The sequence below is a fragment of the Nelumbo lutea genome, chromosome 7, assembly GCF_056320005.1.
Source record: "Nelumbo lutea isolate HS-2025 chromosome 7, American lotus-T2T, whole genome shotgun sequence".
NCBI classification, from domain to species: Eukaryota; Viridiplantae; Streptophyta; class Magnoliopsida; order Proteales; family Nelumbonaceae; genus Nelumbo; species Nelumbo lutea.
Window position 1 is genome coordinate 55,402,745 of NC_142690.1, and position 24,245 is coordinate 55,426,989.

Below are 24,245 nucleotides of genomic sequence, written 5' to 3' on the forward strand. Positions count from 1 at the left end.
TTCTTGTGTGAATACCGAAACCAAACTGAGTTAGTTTCTGATTTCCTAGTCCTTCCCCAATTAGGTAATCCTTATCCTATTATTCTTTCTAGTTAGTTACTTGTTTTTAACATTAAAGAACAATAAAACATTAGTTAAATTGGAATTACTTTTATCTTTAGAATTGTTTTCCTTTTTTGAGTAGGTAATATTACACCAAATATAGGACTGTTCACAGTGTCAAACTGACCATTATGTTTGGGTCAGTTTTGCTTAATAGCAGGTCGGTTTCGATTTGCTCTTCAAGTAACCCAACCAGGTCAGGTCGGTTGAAAAAAAAATCCATTAAACCAACCCAACCCTACCCATGAACAGCCCTAATAGATAGAAGTCAAGCTAAAGGTTACTATGGTCTACCCCTGCCATGCATGACTTCGCATCTCCCCACTCCCTAATTCCTTTCTCTACTTTGATTTGGAGAATTCAAATTAATTAAGAAGGAAATTGTTACATTACAGCCAAAAAAGAAAATTGATTTGATAACCCAAGATTTAATGCCCCTGATTTTCTAAGACCAGTGTTACCTGAAGGTTATTATAATGGTTGAATATGATTAGCCAAGGGCTTTAAAAAATGAACAATTAGTCACCATCTTTTAGTGGTTAAAATGATTAAATAATATGTTCAAGAGTTTGATAATCAACCCAAATTCGGTTTCAGCCATCAGCCATTAAGGAGCCCACAACCCACTCAGTAACTTATTCACTAAGACTACAATAGTCTAGACCATTCAATTCAGCCACTTCATTATTAAAAAAAAAAAAAAGTAGCCGTGAAACCAAAATAACACAATTAGAGCGCGGCTATAATATAATCAAAGATGACTTTACAGTTTACACAGGTTCTTTAAGGCATCCTTGGAAGAAATTTTCGAAGGTGTTGCAAATCGAATTGACAAGATACAAAAGGTATCATAATTTCCAATGTAAGCTCCTACTCCACAAGTAGAACTCAGGAGATAACCAACTAAAACCTCCGGCAGTCCTTCCCTTTTGTCTCCCATTTCACATTGGATAAATTAAAAAAAAAAAAAAAGAAAAAGATCCAAGATCATAAAATCCAAGTATCCGAAGTGTCCCCTCCTCCGTTGTGCATCTACCGGTTTAAACCAATGTTATCCGCTGTTCATGCAGCACTCCATAGATGCTGACTGGTTCATTTCATAAATGGGGCATTGAAGTTCTAAGACTCTTCTGCACCTTCCTCAGGCAGTCCAAAGATGCGGAGGTTACGGTCCAGTGATCCTACTGCCATATATTTTGCATCCAAACCAAATTTCACACAAGTTGCTTTCCCTGCAGCCATTAGAAAAAGGAACCCAAATCAGAAGCTGACCCCGTTATGTTTCAAAACTTTCAAGCTAAAATATAATTTTGGAGCTGAATTGATGCTCAAGCATAGGAAGGAGAGACCTGTGCCGGACAAATCTGGGAATGTTTTGACAATATTCCAATCTGATTTAACATTTGCAACTTGGTAAACTCTGCAGCATTAACAACACACTAGTTAATTTCAGTACCAAACAATGAAGCTGAAGCATGTTTCGATGGGTTTTCACCAAGGTTCAGCTCCTGTTTTTTGACAAGTGACCAAGGCTCAGCACTTGGCCCTTGTATTTGTACCAATCATAGATGAATTGTCTAAACATATTCAAGAGGAGGCCCCATGTTACATGACATTTGCTGATTGACAGTTATAATTGATGAAATAAATTAAAGATGAAATGCAAAATCAAATTTGTGGACAAATGCCTAAGAAACAAAAGGTTTTAAAATGAGTATGACTTAAACGTTATGCAACATTGTCCCTGGGGGATGACTGATGGACAACGATAGGAAAACCAACCTACATGCTGTGACACAGGATGTTTAGTCAACCAACTGTTAACATAGTCAAAATTGCTTAAAGGCTACCGTATGCAGCCTCAGTAAACCATCCGACATGCAAGATGCAGTGTAAATCATCCATAGCTATACATAAGCCAATGCAAATCATGATGAGCTCTAGCAGCCAATCCATGAAACCTTGGTGTTTTTTCTTCTCATTTTTTGTTCCAATGCAAATCATGATGAACTCTAGCAGTCAATCCATGAAAAACCTTTGTTTTTTTTTTTTCATTTTTTTGTTCTTTTTCTTTCTTTTGGAAGGAGGGCAGTCAAACAACAAGTGGAATTGTAATAGGGGTACAACTTGGGCAGGATTGGGCTGAGGATTTGTTAAAATTTGAATGGGTCCGATGCTGTGTGCATTGTTCAAATTGGGTACCTGATTTGCACCCCTAAATTGTAAATCAATAACTATAACATAGGAGTCTAATTAGATTACAGAAAAAATACAGAAGGCACTTTTTGTTTTTGGACGTTAAGTTGACAAATAAACACAATTCATGGGAAAATTTTTGGACACTACCTGATATCTGAGCCTGCAATTGCAAGGTAGCTACCACTGTGGTCGAATTCAACTGCAGAAACACAAACAAGGCAACAAGTTTCAATTACCATTGTCCATCAGCAGCAAGAGAAAAAGAAATACTTGCTTGAAGCATATTCCCTCTGTCCCGTCACTGACAGGTAGAAGGTTCATAACCAACCACAAGAAACAGTGAAACCAGAGGTTAAGAACCACTTTTAAGGTGTGACACACACACATCCCCATAAATCTATAAATCCTCGTGCTCATGGAATAAAACAAAAAACTTCAGTAGGAACCAACAGTGAAACTTTCCATACCAGCATTAGTTGGTGTATTTGAATCATATGGAGTAAAGGTCCGGAAGTTCCTCAACTTGCGTAGATCCCAAAGCTTAACGCCATCGTGAGCTGCTGTCTGATTATTGACACAGAAACATCATATTTATGACATTTCCTGTTCTATATTTATACAGTTTGTAAGGCACAGAAATGCATACCGCCAGGAAATAACCATTTTCAGAGAAAGATATGGCAGTTACTGGCCCAACATGCCCATCAAACTTTGCAACATTTGACTGCAAATATGCATCACCAAATTAGCAAGATTTGCCGAAAAAAAGGTACTAACAAAAGTTAAATGTGCACAGTATAAATCCATACCTGACTTTTAACATCCCAAATTCTAACAAGAGCTTCTGAGGTACCAGTTCCAAGAATAAGACCATCAGGATGAAAAGCAGCTGACATGTAGCCCTCAGACCCTGAAGCATCCCCCACCTACATTCAAAATTCTAGAAATGTGAGAAAAACAACACCATTGTATTGTCCAGAAGAAAGATCATAAAAGCACCATGAGAGAGGAGACCTGAGTGAGGCATAATCCAGAAGAAAGATCATAAAAGCACCATGTATTATCAAGAGATGCAGTCACGAAGTAGTTATGAGTGGCATGGATCGTGACAGCTTGCACCTGGCAAAGTTTTAGACATTTAGTTCCAAAGCAAAGGTAAGAAGAAACTCAAATTAACAAATCAATTAAATTATAGCTCCAAAACCATGTTGCATGAAGAAATCAAACCTATGAGCTTTTTCCCACGTGTATAGAGCTTGCAAAAGAATGTTTAAACAAATAATAAAGAAATGGCCAATATTGATTATAAAATTCTAATTTACTATTTTAGAAATATAGCTTATATATTAATTGTCACTTGCCACTTTAGACTTTCTCTTCTATTTACTTCTAGCATAGCTTGGAATATTGAATACAAAGATTTTACTACTGGAAATTGTAAATGTAATCATTTTCCTTTTTTCCCTATTTTTGCAACTTATTATAATTGTAAATGTATCAATTTTCTATTTATTTATTATAATTTTCTACTCTGTTTATTAACTCTATTTCTAGTTATTCTTTAATTAAAAATTCGTCCTGGAGGCTTTGATCCTATTGTGCTTTGATTTACATCTCACACCTTGGGATGGTGGAATGCCTTCCACTAGATCTCTGCATTTTAAAATATTGATTACAATAAGTTTTTTTATTGTTATAAGTTTCCCTCAAAATAAAAATACAGCAGATTTTCACCTTCAAAATTGGATAACATACTAAACCACTAAATTTGCAAAGAACAAAAAATGGCAATTATTGATAGGTCATAGAAGTAGACAGTGAAGTGCCAATGAAACCAGCTCATAAGTATGATTTAAGTTGCATAGAGAAGAAACAACTATCATGAAAGCTGATCACTCAGTTCAAAACCACTAATCACTCACATTAACAATACTAACAAACTTCAGTAAAAACAAACAACATTAAGAATTTTCAATCCAAAAAATGTGAGATTAAGAAAGAAGGTAAACCTCTGCAGTATGATCCTTCAAGATGTGCCGACAATTATAGTTCCCATTTTCGGAACCTTGCCATACACGCACAGTCTGTGATGGACAAAGGAAATAAATTACAAAAGAGAATAAGGAAAGAAAAAGTATAGTAAAGAGTACTTTTTTTAGTTGAATACAAGAAAACATCTACAGAAGATACAAAGAAAACATAAACAAACAAAGAACAGAAAGTTCTAATCAGGTAAAGTCCTCTAACTACATGCTATCTGCTAATATGTACACCATAGTATAACAAAACCATTCATCTTGACACCTCCATTATATAGATAATCTATAATAATATAAAACCACATGCTACTAGACATTTGTCTTCAAGCCCTGGCCTAAAAGGATGCACATGCAGGTTCTGTAATATTTTTCCTTGCTCCAACTCATTGGCTAATTAACTTGATCACTGTCAACTAAGATTTGCACAGTACTTCCAACATTACACCAGAAGTTCTTTGGGCATTTGAGAATGCATAAATCCAAACAAGCATGCAACAAATATACAGAGTAATCCATCACTGTTTTGATGGTCCAGAGCATAGTCTGGTACCATCAATTACTACCCAACAGTTTGATAAATTAATTCATACTTTCATGAATAAGCTACAAAGGACTGATTTTGAGACATCTTCACACACAAACATTTCTTCCAAGCTCCCAGGCCCATTTTCACAGGCTGTATGGTTGGTCAATCAGGTCAGTATCTTGGTGGTTTTATACAGGTATTATTTTTCTGGATTTTTTTCTGTGAAATCTGAAGATTAGGCAGAAAATCCAGATCTGAGTATTTCGGGTGGTGCATCCAAATCTGATGCACCTAGGATTTGTGAATAAGGATTGTATTTTTTATCAATAATAAGGATTGTATTTCTATTGATACCAACAGAAATCTACTGGTTAATATTCCGAATCACTTGAAGAATCATAATAGGAACTCTCTTCCACTAGAGAAACAGTAGATAGATATGATTGACTAATATTACATAGTGGGTTGGCATCATTTCTTAAAAGACCTTCTGAACAACAAAGCCTGATCATTCTCCATGGGCTTCTATCAAGAATTCTAGGAGATTATTAAACAGGGGCATAATGGAGACTATGAGAGAATTCCATGATGAAAAAATTGTAGAACTAAGAGCCAATGGGTGACATGCAACTGATCAAACCCTTGTAGCAGATGAAAGTATTAAAATTTTAAGAAAATCAAGGAGGAAAACATGGGTGTGTAAAAATGGGTTTGGAGAAGGTTTATGACACGGTAGATTAGTCCTATTTGGATCATGTGCCGAAAATTTGTGGGTTTGAGGAAGAATGGTGTGGATGAGAATGGAGCCGACGAGAGATTCCTTCCCATACAACATAAGAGATCTCAAACATGCCACTATTCTATGTTGGTCAATGGACTGATAAGAGGCATATTCCCTGCTATAAAAGATCCCCAAGAAGGAGCTAATTGTTCTATTACATTTTACATTAGTTGTAAATGCTTTTAAGCAAGTTGATATGAAGAACTGACGGTAGGTTTACTTTGGTGATCAAAAATGGGAAAGAGAAAGTAGTGGTTACCAAATTAGAATTAATTTGCAGATGATATATCATCCTGTGCTGGTGAGGACTGAGAAGAGAAATGAATGTATTTTCTTTTTTTTTTTGATAATTGAAGAGAAATGAATGTATTGTCGATTGAAATTTTGAAAATATTTCAAATCAAAAGGCAGATCTTAGGATGTGTTAGTAAGATAAACATAAAGAGAGCAGACACTTAACTGCCTAAGCATTACTCATTTCCTAGTCTGGTTTCTGAAACCATGTCATTGATTGGTTTCCCAAAAAATTGGCCTCTTGGAAGAACTATATATCCTTAGGTCGAAGAATCATGTTAATCAAATCCATTCTCACAAATTTTACAATCTACTACCTGTTGATTTTCGATATCCTAGTTCTAAATTTCTAATAGAAAAAAAAAAAAACTACAGAAGATTATGACTCATGAGAAATTTTCTTGTTGGAAACAAGGGAATCTAAAAAGCCCACTTAACAATTAGAAGATGATGTCTTTGAGTAAGGAGGGTAACTTACACAAGGATAGACTGGTACATAGAACTCCTCAATGTTGGAAAAATGGTTATGCAGATTTCTTCTTAAACAAGATAAACTATTGCATATGGTCATAGAAAGCATACACAAATTAAGGGAGGCGGATGGGCTACCGCCAGTTGTGTAGACACATGAATGAAAAAAAAAAAAGAAAATAGAGGCTAATGGATATGACTAAAATACATGCTTAAATGCTAGAGTTTAAATACTACTGCTTCTTTGGCTTCTTTATTGAAAGTTATCCCTTCTCTTATGGGAACTTTCCTGTCAATAGGATTAGAAACCTAAAGCTCACCATACAACAAGTCGAGCAAATGTCAAACCTTAGAGTAAATTTTGAGAAAAGTTGTATAATTGGAGTCAATATGGGCGAGGGGGAGGTTTGTGAATGTGCATACATTCTGGGGTGTGTAGTTTCCAATTGGCCCTTAAACTACCTTGGTTTACCATTGGGAGATAATCCTCAGAAAGGTGAATTTTGGGCCCCTGTTGTGGAAAGGTTCGAAAAAAGACTTGCCAGCTGGAAGAAAAATTATTTATCTCGGTGGGGGGATCACTTTGATAAGGTCTACTCTTGTCAACTTTCCTGTCTATTTCCTTTCAGTTTTTAAGATTCCAGCTAAGTAGGCTAGAAAAACTAATGAGAGACTTTCTTTGGGAGCCGGGAGCGGAGAAGAAGGGCCATAGGGTCAGATGGGATGTGGTATGTAGATGCAAGAAGGATGGGGGTTTGGGAATTGGGAACATAAGGGTTAGGAACATAACATTGTTGGGGAAATGGTTGTGGAGATTCTCATTGGAGAAAGAAAGACTATAGGTTAAGATAGTGGAAAGCATACATGGGCTGGCAGGCAATGGATGGGACTTTGGGACCTTAGCAAGGACTACAAGAGCTTCTCCTTGGAAAGCTATTCAAGCCATCTTGCCCTTGTTCTATCCTTGGGTCAAGTATGAATTACACTCAGGTAACCTCATTAAATTCTGGGAACATGTATGGGTTGGGAACTCCTCTTTGAAAGATCAATTTCCAAGCCTCTTTGCTATCTCTACCCTTAAAAATGAACCAATTACCTCCTTTCTTGTTCCTTCTAATTCTCCTTCTGGGTTCGGTTGGAATTTGAACTTGAGAAGAGATGTCAAGGACATAGAGTTAGCCTGCATTTCAGCCTTATTATCCATTCTGGAAGGGATCTTCATTGAGCCATCGAAGTCAGATAGTAGAATATGGACACTCACTCTCTCGGGCTCCTATTCCTGTGCCTCTTTCTTCAAGGCCCTTCCATCCCCTTCTCCTGTTGGAATGTCTTTTCCTGTTAAGGAAGTATGGTGTCAACCTATTCCTCCAAAGGTTGGGTGCTTCAGTTGGGAAACCTTTCAGGAAAGAATTAATACAGGGGATCTACTTCAAAGAAAAAGACCCAATAGTTGCTTGTCTCCTCACTGGTGTGTTCTTTGTAAATCTGATGGTGAGTCTAGATATCACTTATTAATTTCTTGCCAGTTTGTTAAAGTCGTTTGGGAATGGTTTACTTCTCTGTTTGGTTGCAGGTGGACTCCCCCTTTGGATGTACAAAGCTTATTTACTTCCATGCCTAACGAGTTAACCAAAAGGGCCAAGATCCTGTGGAGATGTGGTAGGGCTGCAGTGTGTTGGACTGTTTGGGAGGAGAGAAATTTAAAAGTATTTTCTGATGAGGAGAGAAGCCTGGAAGTAATTCTGGAAACTATCTACATTAGGGTAATTCACTGGTTTAAAACTTTGGAGCTGTTTGCAGTATTCTCAGTTGATGAGATGGCCAGAAAGTGGAAGGAGATTGTGGAGTTAGGCTCAATCAGGAAGACCTCAAATTCCCGCTGGACATCTCCACCTCAGGGATTTACCAAACTGAATTTTGATGGCTGCAGCATGGGTAATCCAACGAAAGCAATTAGGAAGAACCAATTTCACCAATAATAAGGGCTAATTGTTAGGATTTGGGAGGTGTACCACATATCAGGTTCCAACATGTGTTCCTTGTACAGGCCTACTACAGGGCAGTTTTGAGACTACTTAAAACTTGCTAAACTCCCATCCTGTTGTTTGTGGCATGGTTTTGAAAACCAGACCGCATCAAACGATTGGACCGGTTGACCTGGGAACCGATCATGGCTCCAAGTCCAGTTTTGGATCCCAAAAAACCACCTGACTGGGCTTCAAACAGGATGGTCAGGCTGTTTGACCCAGGACCCGGTGGTCAAAACAGTTCCTATCTGGTCCAATTTTCAAAACCATGGTTTATGGAATTAGTAAATATCTTTTATTTTTTATAGGAAACAGTAACTTCATTAAAGAGCTTTCAAAAAAAGAACCATCAACCCTTAGTATAGGGTGTTGAACCAATACAAGTTGAATTACAAAGCTGCCCCAAAAACATGTTTCTCCCTAACTGCCCCCTGTTTTGTTGAAGTACCTGCTAACCCATTACCTGATCTTTTTGTCCACTTAAAGCAAGCACCCACCTCCCTTGTTCAGCTGTATATTTCCCTTATCAACTGTCTATGTATCCAGGCTCCCAAACAGCCTCATTACATCCAATCGCCAATTTAGAATCCTCTTCTATTTCAATTTGGTGTAGCCCCAACTATTTGGTGTATTTTACCCCTTGAAGCAAAGCCATGACCTCAACTCTCAGAGAATCTCCCACTCCTATTGGGCCCGAATACATAGCAAATTATTCCACCTTTTCCATCTCTGAAGACAGCCCCTATGCCCGAAAGGCCCAGATTGCTTACAGAGCTCCCATCAAAATTCAACTTCACCCTTTATTGTGTTGTTGGAGACCAAAATTCTTGTACTATGACCTTGAAAGAAGAAATACCTGCCACAGCACCCCAATTCCTATAAATATCTTTAGCTGAGATATCTTTAAACAGATCAATCATTTTCAACAGTGAATAACCTTAATAGTTATGCCTACAATTTCCTCCTTGGATCTAGGTCCCCACAAGATGTCCGTCGTAATCTTCTCTAGCTGATTTGTCACTATCACTGGTACTTTGAATGTAGAAAGGAAGCAAACCAGTAAATTGACTAATGTAGACTTGATCAAGGTTATCCTACCCCTAGAGAGATTTAGTTTCTCTTCCAGTTTGCAAGTCTCTAAGTGAATCTTTCAATCACTGGGTACCAGAAGCTGTCTGCATTTGGATTTCCTCCCAGTGGTAGCCCCAAATATTGCAAAGGCCAATCCCGTACCTCACATCCCAAACTGTAGCTAGATTGTCCATCTCTTCCCTCCCTAGGTTTACTCCCACCACACAGCTCTTTTCCTAGTTAACTTTGAGATTGGAAATTTTGTCAAAATGATGCACTAATCTTTTTAAATTCAAGATCTCTTCAGCTTCCCTCTTCACAAAATAGTATATGTCATCTAACAAATTGTAGATGTGTCACCACCACTTTCTGCCAACTCTCCAACCACTGATCAAATTGTTAGCACCTGCCCTTGAGATCAACTCACTCAAAGCATCAACACAAAGATTTAATCTAGGCCATAGAATTACTTCTCACGGCACAAAGGTTTCTACAAAGAGAATAAACTTCCTCATAGGCTCATACTAGAAATAATTCTATGGCCCAGATTATTTGTTTTACTCAATAATCTAATTACATTGAAGTCCCCTCCCAGACACCATGGATCATTCCATAACCCTCTATTTGCTGCTGGTTCTTCCCAGAATCCCTCCATTTCCCTCTAACAGGTTGGCCCATACGCATTGGTCAAAACACCTTCCCACACCCATCTTCTGTTCTCTTTAATTTAGTTGATACTGAATAAACCCCAATTAGTTCCTCAGCACACTCCCATCTGCATTGTTCAATAAAGTAATAACTCCTCCTGAAACTCCCCAGGATTGTGCAAGACCCAACTTAGATCTCCTGCTGAACAAATACTCCACACCCACTTCCTGACCACATCCATCAATTTAGATTCTTGTATTAGGACTACATCTGCCTTTTCCCTCCTAAAGACATCCTTGATCACTCTTCTTTCCCTCGAACTCCCCAAACCCCTTATATTCCAACTTATTATCTTTTATGATCAACACTTAAAAGGCCATCCTTGTTCAACACCACCCCTTGTACCACTTCTTTCTATAGGTGGAAACCCCCAATAGAGGCAGATGATATATTTAAGGCCTCTTTTTCCAAATCTAAGAAAAAAACCCGAGTCTTGAAGGTCGACCTGTTCATGGGCCAGTAGCCTGACGGCCTGGCCGGCTGCAGTCAGGCTTGGACATATTATTAGGCATGTGGGCCCGGGATCAGGGTTTTACAAAAAAGCCCGGCCCAGCCCAGCAACAATTTAAATAATAAAAATATTAATAATATACATGTATTTATACTTTTTTCTAACCCTAGCCATCCTCTCTCTCTCATAAGCTCCGCCCATGGGGATTCTTTCCAACAAGTGTTTCTTTTTGTCTAGTTTCTTGTTAGAATCAAAGCATGCAGTACGGTCAGCAATACCAAATACAAAAAAGAAATTACAATATTGTAAAAAATGTACCATATAAGAATTTTACTTAAGTCATTTAGCTCAAAGGAATTTTCCTTCAATTGTCAATCACTACTCATTTTGGCTTTATGTTTCGATCTTTCTACATCTCACTCGGATAGTGGTGATTATAGCAGTCATTCAATTTCCATTCCATCCAAACCATGGGTTGGTTACTGTTAGTCATCTCCTCCTCTTCCCATTTTTATGCAACAGAGAATATGATCGATAACTCTCTCAGGTCAGGCTTCGGGCTTTTATGAGGGCTGGGCTCAGGCTCAAGATCTAGGCCTGAAGGTCAGGCTGAGCTTGGGCTTGGGCCTGGGCCTGAATATATCATATTGATAAAGTGTAAAAGCCCAGCCCAAGCCCGATCTGGGCGGGCCCGTGAACAGGTCTAATAGAAAGTATAACGAGTGAAGCAGCCCATTGGGTGAAAACTTTTGGACTGTATCAACCACAAACTATGGATGTAGTTTGTGTAATATAGGATGTAATTTGGGTAATCCAAGTGAGTCAGGAATTGGAGGAGTATACACTTGTACAGTAAATGATGACTAGTCTCTATTTATCAAATAGAAAATGATGACTAGTCTCAGTATCAATCGGGATAGGAAACTCCACAAGGATAGAGTTTCTAGCAGTATTATAAGTATTAAGACTGCGGAACTCTCATCTATAGAAGAATAGTGGTGGTAGGAAATTCCAAAATGGAAGTGGGCTAGTTTACAAATGATAATAAAGAACCTTGGCAGTATTTGTACACTGTCCATTAAGTGAAAAGATTGGCAAGAATGTTGGACACAACATTTATATTGGTGCCAAGATCAGATAATGACCTAGCTATGTAGACAAGGAATAAAAGATATAATCTACTTCTGGGAGTGGTTTCCCCTTAATACTGAAGAATATAAATGTAGTGAAATGCAGGCTAGTTGGTTGTAACCAGCCTACTTATGAGGAATGCATGATAATATTGTGCAAGTTTTTTTTGTGTAATTGTAAAACCTTCTTGGAATGACCACTGAGTGTAGAATATGAACACGAATTACCTTATCAGCTGAACCGGTTACAAATAACTCATCCCGTGGTACAAACTTAACACTGGTAACCTATACAAAATAGAAAGCCTTGTTAAACATGCAAATTCCAATTACATATTACATTCCAACAAACAGGACTAGGTCAGTTACAGAGGATAGAACCTTCTTGGAATGACCACTGAGTGTAGACAAGATTTGCCCAGATGCATGATCAAATATGATGGCATTTGTATCAGCCCCTCCTGTCGCAATTATATCCTGTTCACCATGCTACTAGTAAGACATTTAAAAACATAAACTAACAACTCTAGTCAATGATTTAGACCATGCAGCCAATACATGAGTTTTCACAAGCTCCATAAACTGGAAATGTCTGATCAAATGAAAAGAAAGGTGTGCCACAAAATCATAACCGAGCAGAAGACAATTATTTACTACAGACTATTGAAATGCATCCAAACAACAAACCCACACATGTATTGTGTATGAATGATGCATGCATATGAAAAACTAAAAAAAAAGGTAAACATAAGCCCATAAACATACAAGAAAAAAGCACCATATAGTCATACCTTTGAAGGATGGATATCAGCAGAAAGAATACCCGGTTTGCTAGTTTTGTGAAGGGGATGACTGGATATTTGAGTATACCTCTCCAGAGCATCAATTGGTGCCAAAGTTGGAGGAATCTACAAGGAACCAAAACCAGTGGGAGAGGGAGGGATCAATAACTCCAAATACATCTAAAAACTCCTAATTTGATATATGCATATTCTGCTTATCAACAAGTCAATAAGCAAGCAAAGTCGAACAAATAAAAGGTAAAATAAATAAGAGAATACAAAAACAAATGCCGTGCTCCAGCATTTTATATATAATTGAAATTCAACAACATCAAGTAAGATCATAACAGATTTATATTCAAAACCTGCCGCTTTTTCCGCTGCTGTGATAGCATAGAGTTGCACTCTGTAAGCTCTGTAATGATATCAGACGAAATGCCTGGACGAATTCTCTTTCCACTTGGGCCCAAATCCTCATCCTCAGCAGCTGCAAGACCAAATAAAGGGCATAAAATATGATATTGAATGGACCTAAAAAATTTTGAAACTGTTCTGCTCATATGCAAAGCCAAAAAAAACCTCTTTTCCCATTGCTAAGAGCTGAAGCATTTGCAGCAGCAGCTGATGCAGACATAGGAATCTGTCTTTCAGCCTGAGCCAATAGGGACCTTGCCTCGTCCCTTTCTTTCTTCAATCTTGCTATGACGCGACATGCAGCATCGTGCTGTCAACACATAACAGATTAACTAACAGTATCAAAAAACTAATTAAGCACCTGATATGGAAAATATACTATTTTGGATGCAACTATTGGCAACAGAAAGTAATTCTTAGCACTTGCACAATCAGAAAGTCTGCATACCATCTCATAACTAGGCATCATCCATCATTTCTTAGTCTCTTACCTTAGTATGTCTAATACAAAAGATCATATGCAATATGCTCAATATGATACAAATTTATGAACAAAAGTACCAGCAATTGAAAGTGTCCATGGTAAATAGATCATATAGGATAAAATATATCTAATAAATGAAGTAAACCGAGATTAGAAATAAAAAACTAAGTCATCTCACCAAACATGATATAAGAGGGGAAATTGCATTTTAAATATGAAACTTATCTCATAAAAAGGGTAAAGGAAAAAGAGGGAACGATCACTTTTTTAATGTTTAAGTGTATGTTTGGTTCCATGAGAGTTTCATGAGAGGTGTTTTGATAAACGGTGCCATGCCATCACCAAATCAGCATTTATCCCATCATGCCGATTCATACGCATCGGTATTGATAAAAGGCAGTCTTAATTTATGTGTGTGCCAACCATTGGGGGAAGCTTCATTTTAACGCTTCCCCCAACAGTTAAACGTTTATTCACTGTTCCACTGATGTGGCACCTAATGGTGCCTAGTGGCACCTAATTGTCAATAAACGGTTTATCAAGTACTTTTCTCGGTTTTGAAGACAAATCAAGTACAAACGTTTATTTAATAAATGGAAGCTATACCAAACACATACTAAACCACCATATTGACCTGACAGAAACCCATCACACGCATAGAAGGCAGGCAATAATTTTATCGATGTATCTGAGTACAAGGACCTAAACAGGAAACACTTTTCTGATGAATACAAATTTTATTTAATAAAAAACACATCTACGGATCTTTATTCAAGAGAAAAATAAATAACAATAAGCTCCTAAACATTCCTGAAGTAATTAAAGTTGAAACCCCTGAAATCCTGCAAAATAAATAGCTAAAAAAAATGATACCCTCTCATTTACAAAATATTTATACCACATCTATCCAAGTGAAGTAACTAACTGTTCAATATGCTCCCATCTGTAGTTCAATCGCATAGTGGACCATAAGAAGAGGCTAAAAGCATAATACAGCCTGACAAAGTTTGGAATCTTAAAATGATTAAACTCCATTTTGGTCAAGAAGACCAATTCAAGAGAAAGTTTAGTAACCAAACATTGATTAAGATCCTTAAATTGTGGGAAGAAAGCAAACCAAGAGACTTAACAACAGCATCAATTTCTTTATTTCTTGATTTTTTTGGGGGGTGAGGGGCGGAAAGCATGGATTTGGTACATTTGTTTGCAGTGATTTTAAGAACCCAGCATTGTTAATACATATCAAGGAATATAACAAAGCATGGTCTTAACTAAATTATATGGAACATGCTAATGCAAAATTGCACAGATGAGACAGACAAACCCAGTGAATAAAAACAGTACACATGATGGCACAAACATGTTAAATGGGAAAATAGAAAACAACATCTCCTACATAAACATTATCAGGGTACTGCAATATCATAATGCTATTAGTACCAAGCATCATCATATGTTTCAGGTAACTTTACTACCAACATTACTACGTAATTAAGTTGAAAATCTAGAAATAACCAGAAATCATTCTTTTGATTTCTTTAGAAAGGGAGGTTCTAAGGAAATTTCTAAAATTCCTGGGTTTTTTTGGTGTTTGTGAGAATGTACATCTGGTATATCTACAAGAAAGATCATGAAAAGAGAAATGTTGGAAACCAAAAACGGACCCAGCTCCACATCTAAAAATCCTGGAAGTATCATCAGAATTTCAAAGTTGAAGTGACTTAATGGATATCTCCACTAGTTCAAGTACTGGTGATGAATCTTTAGGGCTGGGTTGGGTGCATTACAGATAAGGCGTATAAAATACAAGTCAAGCATAACCAAATATTTGAGTTCTTAACATGTTTGAACTTGAGTTCAACTTCAAGTTGATCAGGGTACAAACCCCAAGCAACGTCAAAGGTAGATCAAGTTCCTCACCTAAGAGCTATTTAAAAAAAAAAAATCAGTAATATAATACAATATTTTAATTGACTTTCAAAAAAACTATTTGAAAATTCTTGAAGTGCTATCAGTTTTAAAAATAAATCTACCAAAGAAGTGTGATGATTGGTGTTGAGGAGATCTCACAAGACTTCATAGAATAGTATCTGCCATCAAAAGCAAGATAGGCAATTTTCCATTACACATTTCATTCTTCCAGTAGAAGCAAGAGCATCATCATCATCTACATGGCAATCAAGGAAATAAAAGAGATAATGAAGGACTTGAGTTGAGAGTAACTGTTACATAGGTACCATGATCTGCCAATGGCAATGAAAGGCATAATTGTCAAGGCAACGCCTAGGCGACAAGGTGCCCTTGGAGGCTTGCTCACCTAATCGCCAAGCAGTTTTGTACATTATGTTATAAAATACATTTACATTCTTAATTTTTTGCGATTATAATTATAAAATAGACATTATTAAAATAAATGTTCATTTTGCATGTTTATATACTAATTTCCTTTTATTATTTTCTTATTTGTTAAGGTTTAACCAACACAAATATTGCTAAATGATGTATAACCCTCAAGGAATTCAAAATCCTCCTCCTTCTTCTTTTCCTATATCAACATAGGGGTTCAGCCCCCATATTTTTGCATTTTCTTTTCTTTCTTCTTTTTCTTATGAATATGTTGATTTTTTATACTCTAACCAAGGCTCAAAGTATCGACGTATCGGCCTGTATCAATACTCTTTTTTGCCGACCAGAAACACGCATTGTAGGGGCATATCAAGAAGGCTCCGACACGATACGTATCCGATACGGGCCGATACGTATCAATACTTTGAACCTTGACTCTAACAGCAAGCTTATACGTTTCTTATTAAACTTATGGACAATTATTAAGGAAATATGGTTATGGAACCTAGGGAACTACCCTAAGATATATGTTTTTTACTTAAAAAAAAAAATACATCGCTTGGGCACTGTTGTAAGGCTTATTTAATAGCTGTTGTTACAGTTACAGTTACTTGTTCTTTCCTTTTTCTTATTATTTTATTTCTAGGATATGACGCCAGGGGCATACTTGTAATTTCACTCTTTTATGAAGTTAATATAAATAGAAAACTGGCGGCTGCCAGTAGACACTTTTTTTCCCTCTCAACCGTACCTCTCTCTTCTTCTCTCTCTCTTTCTCTCTCTCTCTCCCAATCCCCACAAATCACAACATGGTATCAGAGCAGGTTCTCTGGGTTGAAAAAAATCTATGATCCCTCCTGTCCTGTTCTTAAAAGTGTTTGAACGTGCAGTTTCTGCAGAAACCCTAGCAGGTTTCTGGTGGCTGGTTCTGCAGAAACCCTAGCAGTTTCTGGCGACTGGTTCTGCAGAAACCCTAGCAGTTTCTGGCAGCAGATTTGTGATTCCTTCTTCCTGGCTGTAACAGCAGGAAAACCCTAGTCGGAGAAGGGTGATGCTGGTGCAAACTCCTCTGTTCGATGCTGTGAAGTCAAGTTCAGATTAACACCTTCGTACAAGTGCTGAACAGGTGTGTTTTTTGCTTCAGTGTGTCTCAGCCTTATTTGGCCAATGGTGCGTAGGGTTCATGCCTTGATTATATAGCTGTTCGTTTGGATATTGGATGGTTAGAGTGTGTGAACTAAAGTCAGACTGATTGTAATGTCTATATTGGTTGTGCTGAACCGATTACCGGACTGGTTTATTGTCCTGTTTGGACGTTGTGTTGACTGAACCACTTGTTCTCAGCAGTATTCCCTGTGTTCTCAGCAATATTTAGTGTTCTTTTGCTCACTTTCTAGGAGTAAAACCTGAGTTATTCACATTCTAATTGTGGCGGCTGTGTTGTTGGGTGATATTTGGACTGTTTTTAGTAGTATTCAATGGCAAGTCATGAATTAACCTCATCAGGGGCTACACCAACCCGCAGCACAGTGGGGTTGGGAGGTGAAAACATGATTTTTTCCATGCCAATTACCCCTTTAAACGGGCTAAACTACCTAGAGTGGGCTAAGAGAGTAAAACTCTATGTAACGGCAAGGGGTAAAGCTGGTTACATCAATGGAAGGGTGAAGGAACCCAAGGGTGAGACGGCTGAACATGATAGATGGGACCAAGAAAACAGTATGGTGATGTTTTGGCTCCTTGCAGCCATGGAACCTGATGTAAAAAAGAATTTCATGTGGGCAGACACCGCCAGTGAGATCTGGGAACAGGCCAAAACTACCTATTCTGAGCAAAGGCATTACGCCAAGGTTTACCAGTTGCAAGCTGAATCCTCAACATGTAAACAGGGAAACAGTAGCTTGTCCTCGTACTATTCAGCCCTTACCTCCATATGGAAGGAGTTGGACCATTATCAGGCCATAGAGTGGAAGCACGATGATGATGCTAAGGCCCACAGAAAGTTGGTCTCAGCAACGGGTGTTTGCTTTTTTGTTGGGACTGAACCATGCATATGAACCGTTGAGGGTGCAGATCCTAGGAAGCAAAGAGTTGCCTACGGTTCACGAGGTATACTCCCTTGCCAAATCTGAAGAAAGCAAGTGGAATGTGATGGTTACAGTTGAGGGGGAGCAACAAGTTGCCTTGGCTGGAATGAATAATAGCTCAACAGGAAAGAAAAGTGACACTAAGAAGGCGGATGATAAAGATAAGCTATTCTGTACCCACTGTAGGCATTCTCGACATACTCGTGACACTTGTTGGGACATCCACATGAAACCCAAGTGGGCAGCAAAGAATCAGGAACAGGGTAAAGGTCATTTGAAGAAAATGAGCACAGCACATGTGGCAACCCAAGACACTCAAACTGCCGGTAGCACCCAGGACCACCCTAATAAGTCTGACCCCAAAAAGGATATATAATGAATTCATTCAGAGAGCACCTGGAATCTTATGGTAGGGCCTTGCAGCAAATGGACAGCTCAGTCACTGGTACTCCCTTCTACTTCATTTGCATCTACTTCAGGTAATATGGCTTCTGCATTCCATGTCACTCCTACAAATTCCCCTTGGATCATTGACTCAGGGGCTTCCAACCACATGACCGGTAAGCCTAACTTATTCCAGTCTTATAGCCTTTTGTCAAGGGATAGAGTGAGACTTGCAGATGGTTCTTTTTCTTCCATTGCAGGTCAAGGATCCATAGCCCTTCCCCATGGCCTTAACCTGAATTGTGTATTGCATGTCCCTCAGCTTCCCATAAACTTGCTTTCAATTAGTAGCATTACAAGCTCCTTGAATTGTAGTGTGACATTTTTTGTTGACTCATGTGTTTTTCAGGATCTAACTTCTGGGAGGACGATTGGTAGAGGAAGCCTAGTGGATGGTCTCTACATTCTTGACAACAAAGCTGGTCTCTCGGTTTCATCCTCAGAGTCGCATAGTCAGTCAAATAAGAGTCAAATCTTCTTGTGGTATAGTCGTTTAGGTCATGTTTCTTTCGACATAATAAAATGTTTGTTTCCAGTTTTGTTTAAGTCATGTTCAGTGTCAGAGTTCAAGTGTCAAACGTGTCAGTTGAGCAAACAATGTAGAACAACTTTTCACTTAAGCAATAAAAGATCAAAAGTTCCTTTACATGTTGTGTAATCTGATGTATGGGGGCCTACCAATGTAATCTCTGAGGGCGGATATAAGTACTTTATCACATTGATCGATGATTACTCTCGCTATACATGGGTGATTCCTATGCGTAGCAGAGACGAGGTTCCGAAGATAATGAAAGACTTCCAAAGGATAGTGTTTACACAGTTCCATGTTGAAATACAGATCTTCCAATCTGATAATGCGAAGGAGTACTTTCATGGGGAGCTCAATGAGTTCTTCGCCTCCCACGGATCTATTCATAGGAACTCATGCGCCAGAACACCACAACAAAATGGTGTTGTAGAAAGGAAAAACAGACATCTTCTTGAGGTAGCTCGTGGGATGATGTTACACATGAATGTCCCAAGGAGGTTTTTGGTGGATGCTATACTTGCAGCTGCGTATGTCATCAACCGCATGCCCTCCAGAGTACTGAACTACATGGCCCCCCATCAGTTGTTATACCCTCAGTCTCCTTTATTTTCCATCCCCATGAGAGTCTTTGGTTGTCAGGCCTTTGTCCATGATCTGTCTCCATCCCGAGGTAAGTTAGACCCTCGATCCATTCCTTGTGTTTTTCTGGGGTACCCCTCCTCTCAAAAAGGGTATCGGTGCTTTGACCCAGTTAGTCGTAAAGTCTTTGTGTCTATGGACGTGTCCTTTGAGTCCGAGCCATTCTTCCCTCCTCCTCAGGGGGAGAGTCGTAGTGTGGAAGAAGAGAATCAAGTTCAGGTATCTCTTCCTTCTATTCCGGACCTTACTCCCTTTCGTGTCTTCCAACGTACTCGTCGGAGAGATCAGCACTGTGATAGAAATGTGGAACAGCCAAACACTGAGCAATTGACATCATCAGACTCCCAGAAGGTAAGCCCAACCCCTAACCCTACTCCCACTGTGGACGACCTAGACATCCCTATTACTCAACGAAAGGGAGTCAGGTCTTGCACTACCAAACACCCCATTACCCACTTTGTTTCCTATGACCACATCTCTCCCTCATACCGACCTTCCTATCGACAGTTGACTGCATCTCTATTCCCAAGAATGCTGCAGAAGCCTTAAAATACCCTGAATGGATAGATGCCATGAAGGAGGAGATTGATGCCCTCCACAAAAATCTGACTTGGGAATTGGTGGATCCTCTAGAGGGAAAAGAACCCGTGGGGTGCAGATGGGTGTTCACAGTTAAACACAAGGCAGATGGAACAGTTGAAAGGTACAAAGCAAGACTAGTAGCCAAAGGGTACACATAGGTATATGGAGTTGACTATGATGAGACTTTTGCTCCGGTGGCTAAGATGAACTCAATTAGGGTTCTCCTATCCTTAGCTGCTAACTTTGACTAGGAATTGCGTCAACTGGACATAAAGAATGCCTTCCTGAATGGTGACTTGGAAGAAGAGGTATACATGGCTCAACCTCCTGGATTCTCTGCCAAGGGAAGTGAAAACAAGGTGTGCAAGCTACGGAAGTCTCTCTACGGCTTAAAACAGTCTCCAAGAGCTTGGTTGAATAAGTTTCACATGGCAGTACAAGAGATGAGGTTCCAACAGTGCCAGTCTGACCATACACTGTTTGTGAAGAGATGTCAGGAGCAGGTTGCCGTATTGATAGTGTATGTAGACGATATCATCATTACAGGGAGCTGGAATTCAGAGATACAGAAATTGAAACAATTCCTTGCATCCAAATTTAAAGTGAAAGAACTAGGACTCCTAAAGTATTTCCTTGGGATCGAAGTTGCTCGTTCAAAAGGGGGTATCTTTGTCACTCAAAGGAAATACACCCTTGATTTATTATGGGATACAGGTAAATTAGGTGCAAGGTCGGCAGATACTCCTATGGATGCGGACCACAAGCTAGGTGACTGTATTGGTGAACCTCTGAAAGATATAAAGCAGTTCCAAAGGTTAGTGGGAAAGCTGATCTATCTATCCATGACCCGTCCAGATATTGCCTATTCAGTTGGAGTTCTGAGCCAGTTTATGCACTCTCCTAAGAAGCCACACATGGAGACAGCAGAGAGAGTCCTTAGATACCTGAAGAAACATCCAGGAACAAGCCTACTATTCAGTAAACACAATCACCTAAAGGTGGAAGTCTTTACAGATGTTGATTGGGCAGGAGTAGTGGATGATAGAAAGTCCACTAGTGGGTATTGCACATTTGTGGGAGGAAATCTGGTGACCTGGAAGAGCAAGAAGCAAAGTGTGGTAGCAAGATCAAGTGCAGAAGCTGAATATAGAGCTATGGCACATGGGGTGGTAGAAGTCCTTTGGCTAAAGAACCTCCTAAGTGAGCTTGGAGTTGTTGTTCATAATCCTATGTCTCTTTACTATGACAACAAGGCTGCAATAAACATCGCCAACAATCCAGTCCTACATGAGAGGACCAAGCATATTGAGGTGGACAAACACTTCATAAGGGAGAAACTGGAAAAAAGGGAAATTTGCATCCCTTATGTCAACTCCAAGGAACAACTTGCTGATGTCCTTACAAAGGGGCTTCCGCGCTCGCAGCACAATGAGTTATGTGACAAGCTGGGCATGATAGACATCTTCAGCCCAACTTGAGGGGGAGTGTTGTAAGGCTTATTTAATAGTTGTTGTTACAGTTACAATTACTTGTTCTTTCCTTTTTCTTATTATTTTATTTCTAGGATATGCCGCCAGGGGCATACTTGTAATTTCATACTCTTTTATGAAGTTAATATAAATAGAAAACTGGCGGCTGCCAATAGACATTTTTTCCCTCTCAACCGTACCTCTCTATCTCTTTCTCTCTCTCTCCCAATCCCCACAAATCACCACAAGCACCTGCCTAGGCGATTAGTCAACAAGGCACCACCCCCTGTCACCTAGCCTCACCTTCTCACCTTGAAAGCTATGATGAAAGGTATTACATACAAAGCCAGTAATGGGGAAAAGTGAAATTTTAGCAGAACTGTTCGTGTCACAGTAGGCTCTTATTTGAGTTATGCTTACACATTTAAAGTGAAAGGGCATTCAATAAAGAGGTAATTTACATTATCCCTACACTTAGAACAGATGAAGCCAACATCAGGAGACAAACACCAGTTCGTTCTAATTTGCTGAAATAATACATTGCCACCTATTTGATAATTTCCAAATAGGCTTCCAAACAATAGACTTCTTGGGAGACATAGGTCCAACCCACAGTTGTTACTGGAAAAGGACCATGAAGGGGTCTCTCATTAGGTCTCCAAATTTTTTGTCATCACTATGACAATAAAGGACAGGGGACTGGGTTGAAGATGCACACCCCATAATCCAATTTATCTATAATGACCCAAAGTATATCTAGTCTAGAATCTACTTAAGGAAAGAGCACTCCATGTAACCATAGGCTTTCCTTTTTTAGTTTTTTTTTTTTGAGAGAGAGAGAGGTACAGATACATGTATACCTCACAAACAGTGAGGCACTACACAATAGACAAAACCTAGATAGCATGGCAAAACATGTGCTGCTGCTTTAAAACAAGGCCAAATAAACATGGGCTCGATGTCAAAAAAAAGCATGATGGGATACGAATTGTTCCTAGACAGCCAGGAGTGTATAGATTCGATTCAACCATTTTTCTTGGGGTTTGAATGTCATCCATTACTTCATTTTCCATCAAAATACTATGCAAAAATTGGGACCTCAAAAGGGGAGAGAGAGAGAGAGAGAGAGAGAGAGAATTAGAGTCTAACACTACATTGCGCCTATTGGAAATAACTTTTCATCTTCTCTTGTAGAGGCTAGTTACCAGGCCAATTGGCCTAAGAACTACTTGAGAAATTTCCAGTGGGCCTCTTCTGAATGAACAAGACAAAGTCGCATTCTTTCTTTACCTAGTTGACCCTTGCTAAGAACTGTAGTTGGTTCTTAGGTTGGAATAAGTTTATTAGGCTGTTGATGGTGACTACTTAACACCTTTTTGTTGTACTAACCTTTTTCTCTTAATGAAAACTTTTCTTTTTACCATCAAACAACAACTCAAATCCATGAACAACTTCATGAGAACCTCCTTAATTACTTCTCAACACTCCTGATAAAAAGCCATAATAACTATCTGATTCAGGTTCAACTCATGTCAAAAATTGCCTTCTTAACCCCCCCCCCTTTTCATAGGAAACGGTAACTTTCATTAGATAAAACCATAAGAAACAACTGTCACCTTCCAAAGTAAAAGGTGACCCCTGAATAACAAAAAAACTTACAACACTATACAAAACAAAAACTCCCGATTCACCCCCTGTTTTGCTAGTTCGTCAGCTAAAGCATTTGTTGACCTCCTAGACCAATACACTTTTGCATCCAGCTCCCTTGTGAGGCTCAATAATTCCCTTACCTGTTGTCTAAGGGACAACGTTCCCAAACTGTTTGATTGCAGCCAACCTACTACTGATTTTGAATCCCCCTCCACTTCCAACTGTTGGAAACCCAATTTGTGGCCCATCTGAGCCCTTGGAGGAGCGCCAAAACTTCAGCTCTAAGCAAGTCCCCCACACCTATTGGACCAGAATACAGAGCTAGGATTTTTCCTTCCACATCTCTAAACACACCCCCTATTCCAGAAGTTCCGGGGTTCCCAATAGAGCTGCCATCAAAGTTCAGTTTGACATGACACTGCAAAGGAGGGGTCCAAACTACTTGTATGGTAGGTGATGAAGTAGAAGATCTTGCTAAAATATTCCAGCTTCTAATCAAATCATCTGTAGAGACATCCTTGAACAAATCAAGAGTTTTCAGTCAATGAACTGCCTTGATGGTGATCCCTTCAATAACTTCAAGAGCTGATTTTTCTTTCCCTTGGAAAATCCTATTGTTTCTCTCTTCCCATACTGCCCACAAGATTGCCCTCATTGTTCTCCACATCACTCTTCCTTTCTTCTTTGGTTGTCAGAAAAGGTTAGCGTCAAATAAATCCGCTACACTTGTGGGAGGATCCCACCTACAACCAAAGAGAGAGGAGAACCAATCCCAAATTAGAGTGCTAAAAGGACAAGAAATTAATAGGTGATTCACTGTCTCACCATTCCTCAAACAAAAGCTACAGACATGAGGTGACAAGCACCAATTTGGTCTCTTTCTTTGAAGCACCTCCAAGGTATTATTTTTTGGAGAATCATTTCCCAACAAAAAGCCCTTACTTTTGGGGGGACTGGAGCGCTCCAAACTTCTTTAACAGGAAAAGAGGAACCCGAGTTAGAAGGAAGGACCAAAGCATT

At 39.0% G+C, this 24,245-nt stretch overlaps 1 protein-coding gene across 2 annotated transcripts in view; it reads right to left on the reverse strand.

Annotated features, from left to right (window-relative positions):
- Nucleotides 1-823: 823 nt before the first annotated feature.
- LOC148846472 (pre-mRNA-processing factor 19-like) overlaps nucleotides 824-24,245 on the reverse strand; it is a 32,703-nt gene continuing 9,281 nt past the window's right edge. For both annotated transcript variants that reach the window (XM_088953139.1, XM_088953140.1), the window contains 13 exons: nucleotides 13,161-13,305; nucleotides 12,947-13,068; nucleotides 12,591-12,707; nucleotides 12,181-12,276; nucleotides 12,028-12,087; nucleotides 4,311-4,385; nucleotides 3,316-3,420; nucleotides 3,111-3,227; nucleotides 2,948-3,025; nucleotides 2,769-2,865; nucleotides 2,449-2,500; nucleotides 1,452-1,522; nucleotides 824-1,334 (listed from right to left, as the gene is read on the reverse strand). In XM_088953139.1, coding sequence (XP_088809265.1) covers nucleotides 1,222-1,334; nucleotides 1,452-1,522; nucleotides 2,449-2,500; nucleotides 2,769-2,865; nucleotides 2,948-3,025; nucleotides 3,111-3,227; nucleotides 3,316-3,420; nucleotides 4,311-4,385; nucleotides 12,028-12,087; nucleotides 12,181-12,276; nucleotides 12,591-12,707; nucleotides 12,947-13,068; nucleotides 13,161-13,305 — 1,248 coding nt within the window. In that variant the 3' untranslated portion in view covers nucleotides 824-1,221. The remainder of the gene's footprint in view (nucleotides 1,335-1,451; nucleotides 1,523-2,448; nucleotides 2,501-2,768; nucleotides 2,866-2,947; nucleotides 3,026-3,110; nucleotides 3,228-3,315; nucleotides 3,421-4,310; nucleotides 4,386-12,027; nucleotides 12,088-12,180; nucleotides 12,277-12,590; nucleotides 12,708-12,946; nucleotides 13,069-13,160; nucleotides 13,306-24,245) is intronic.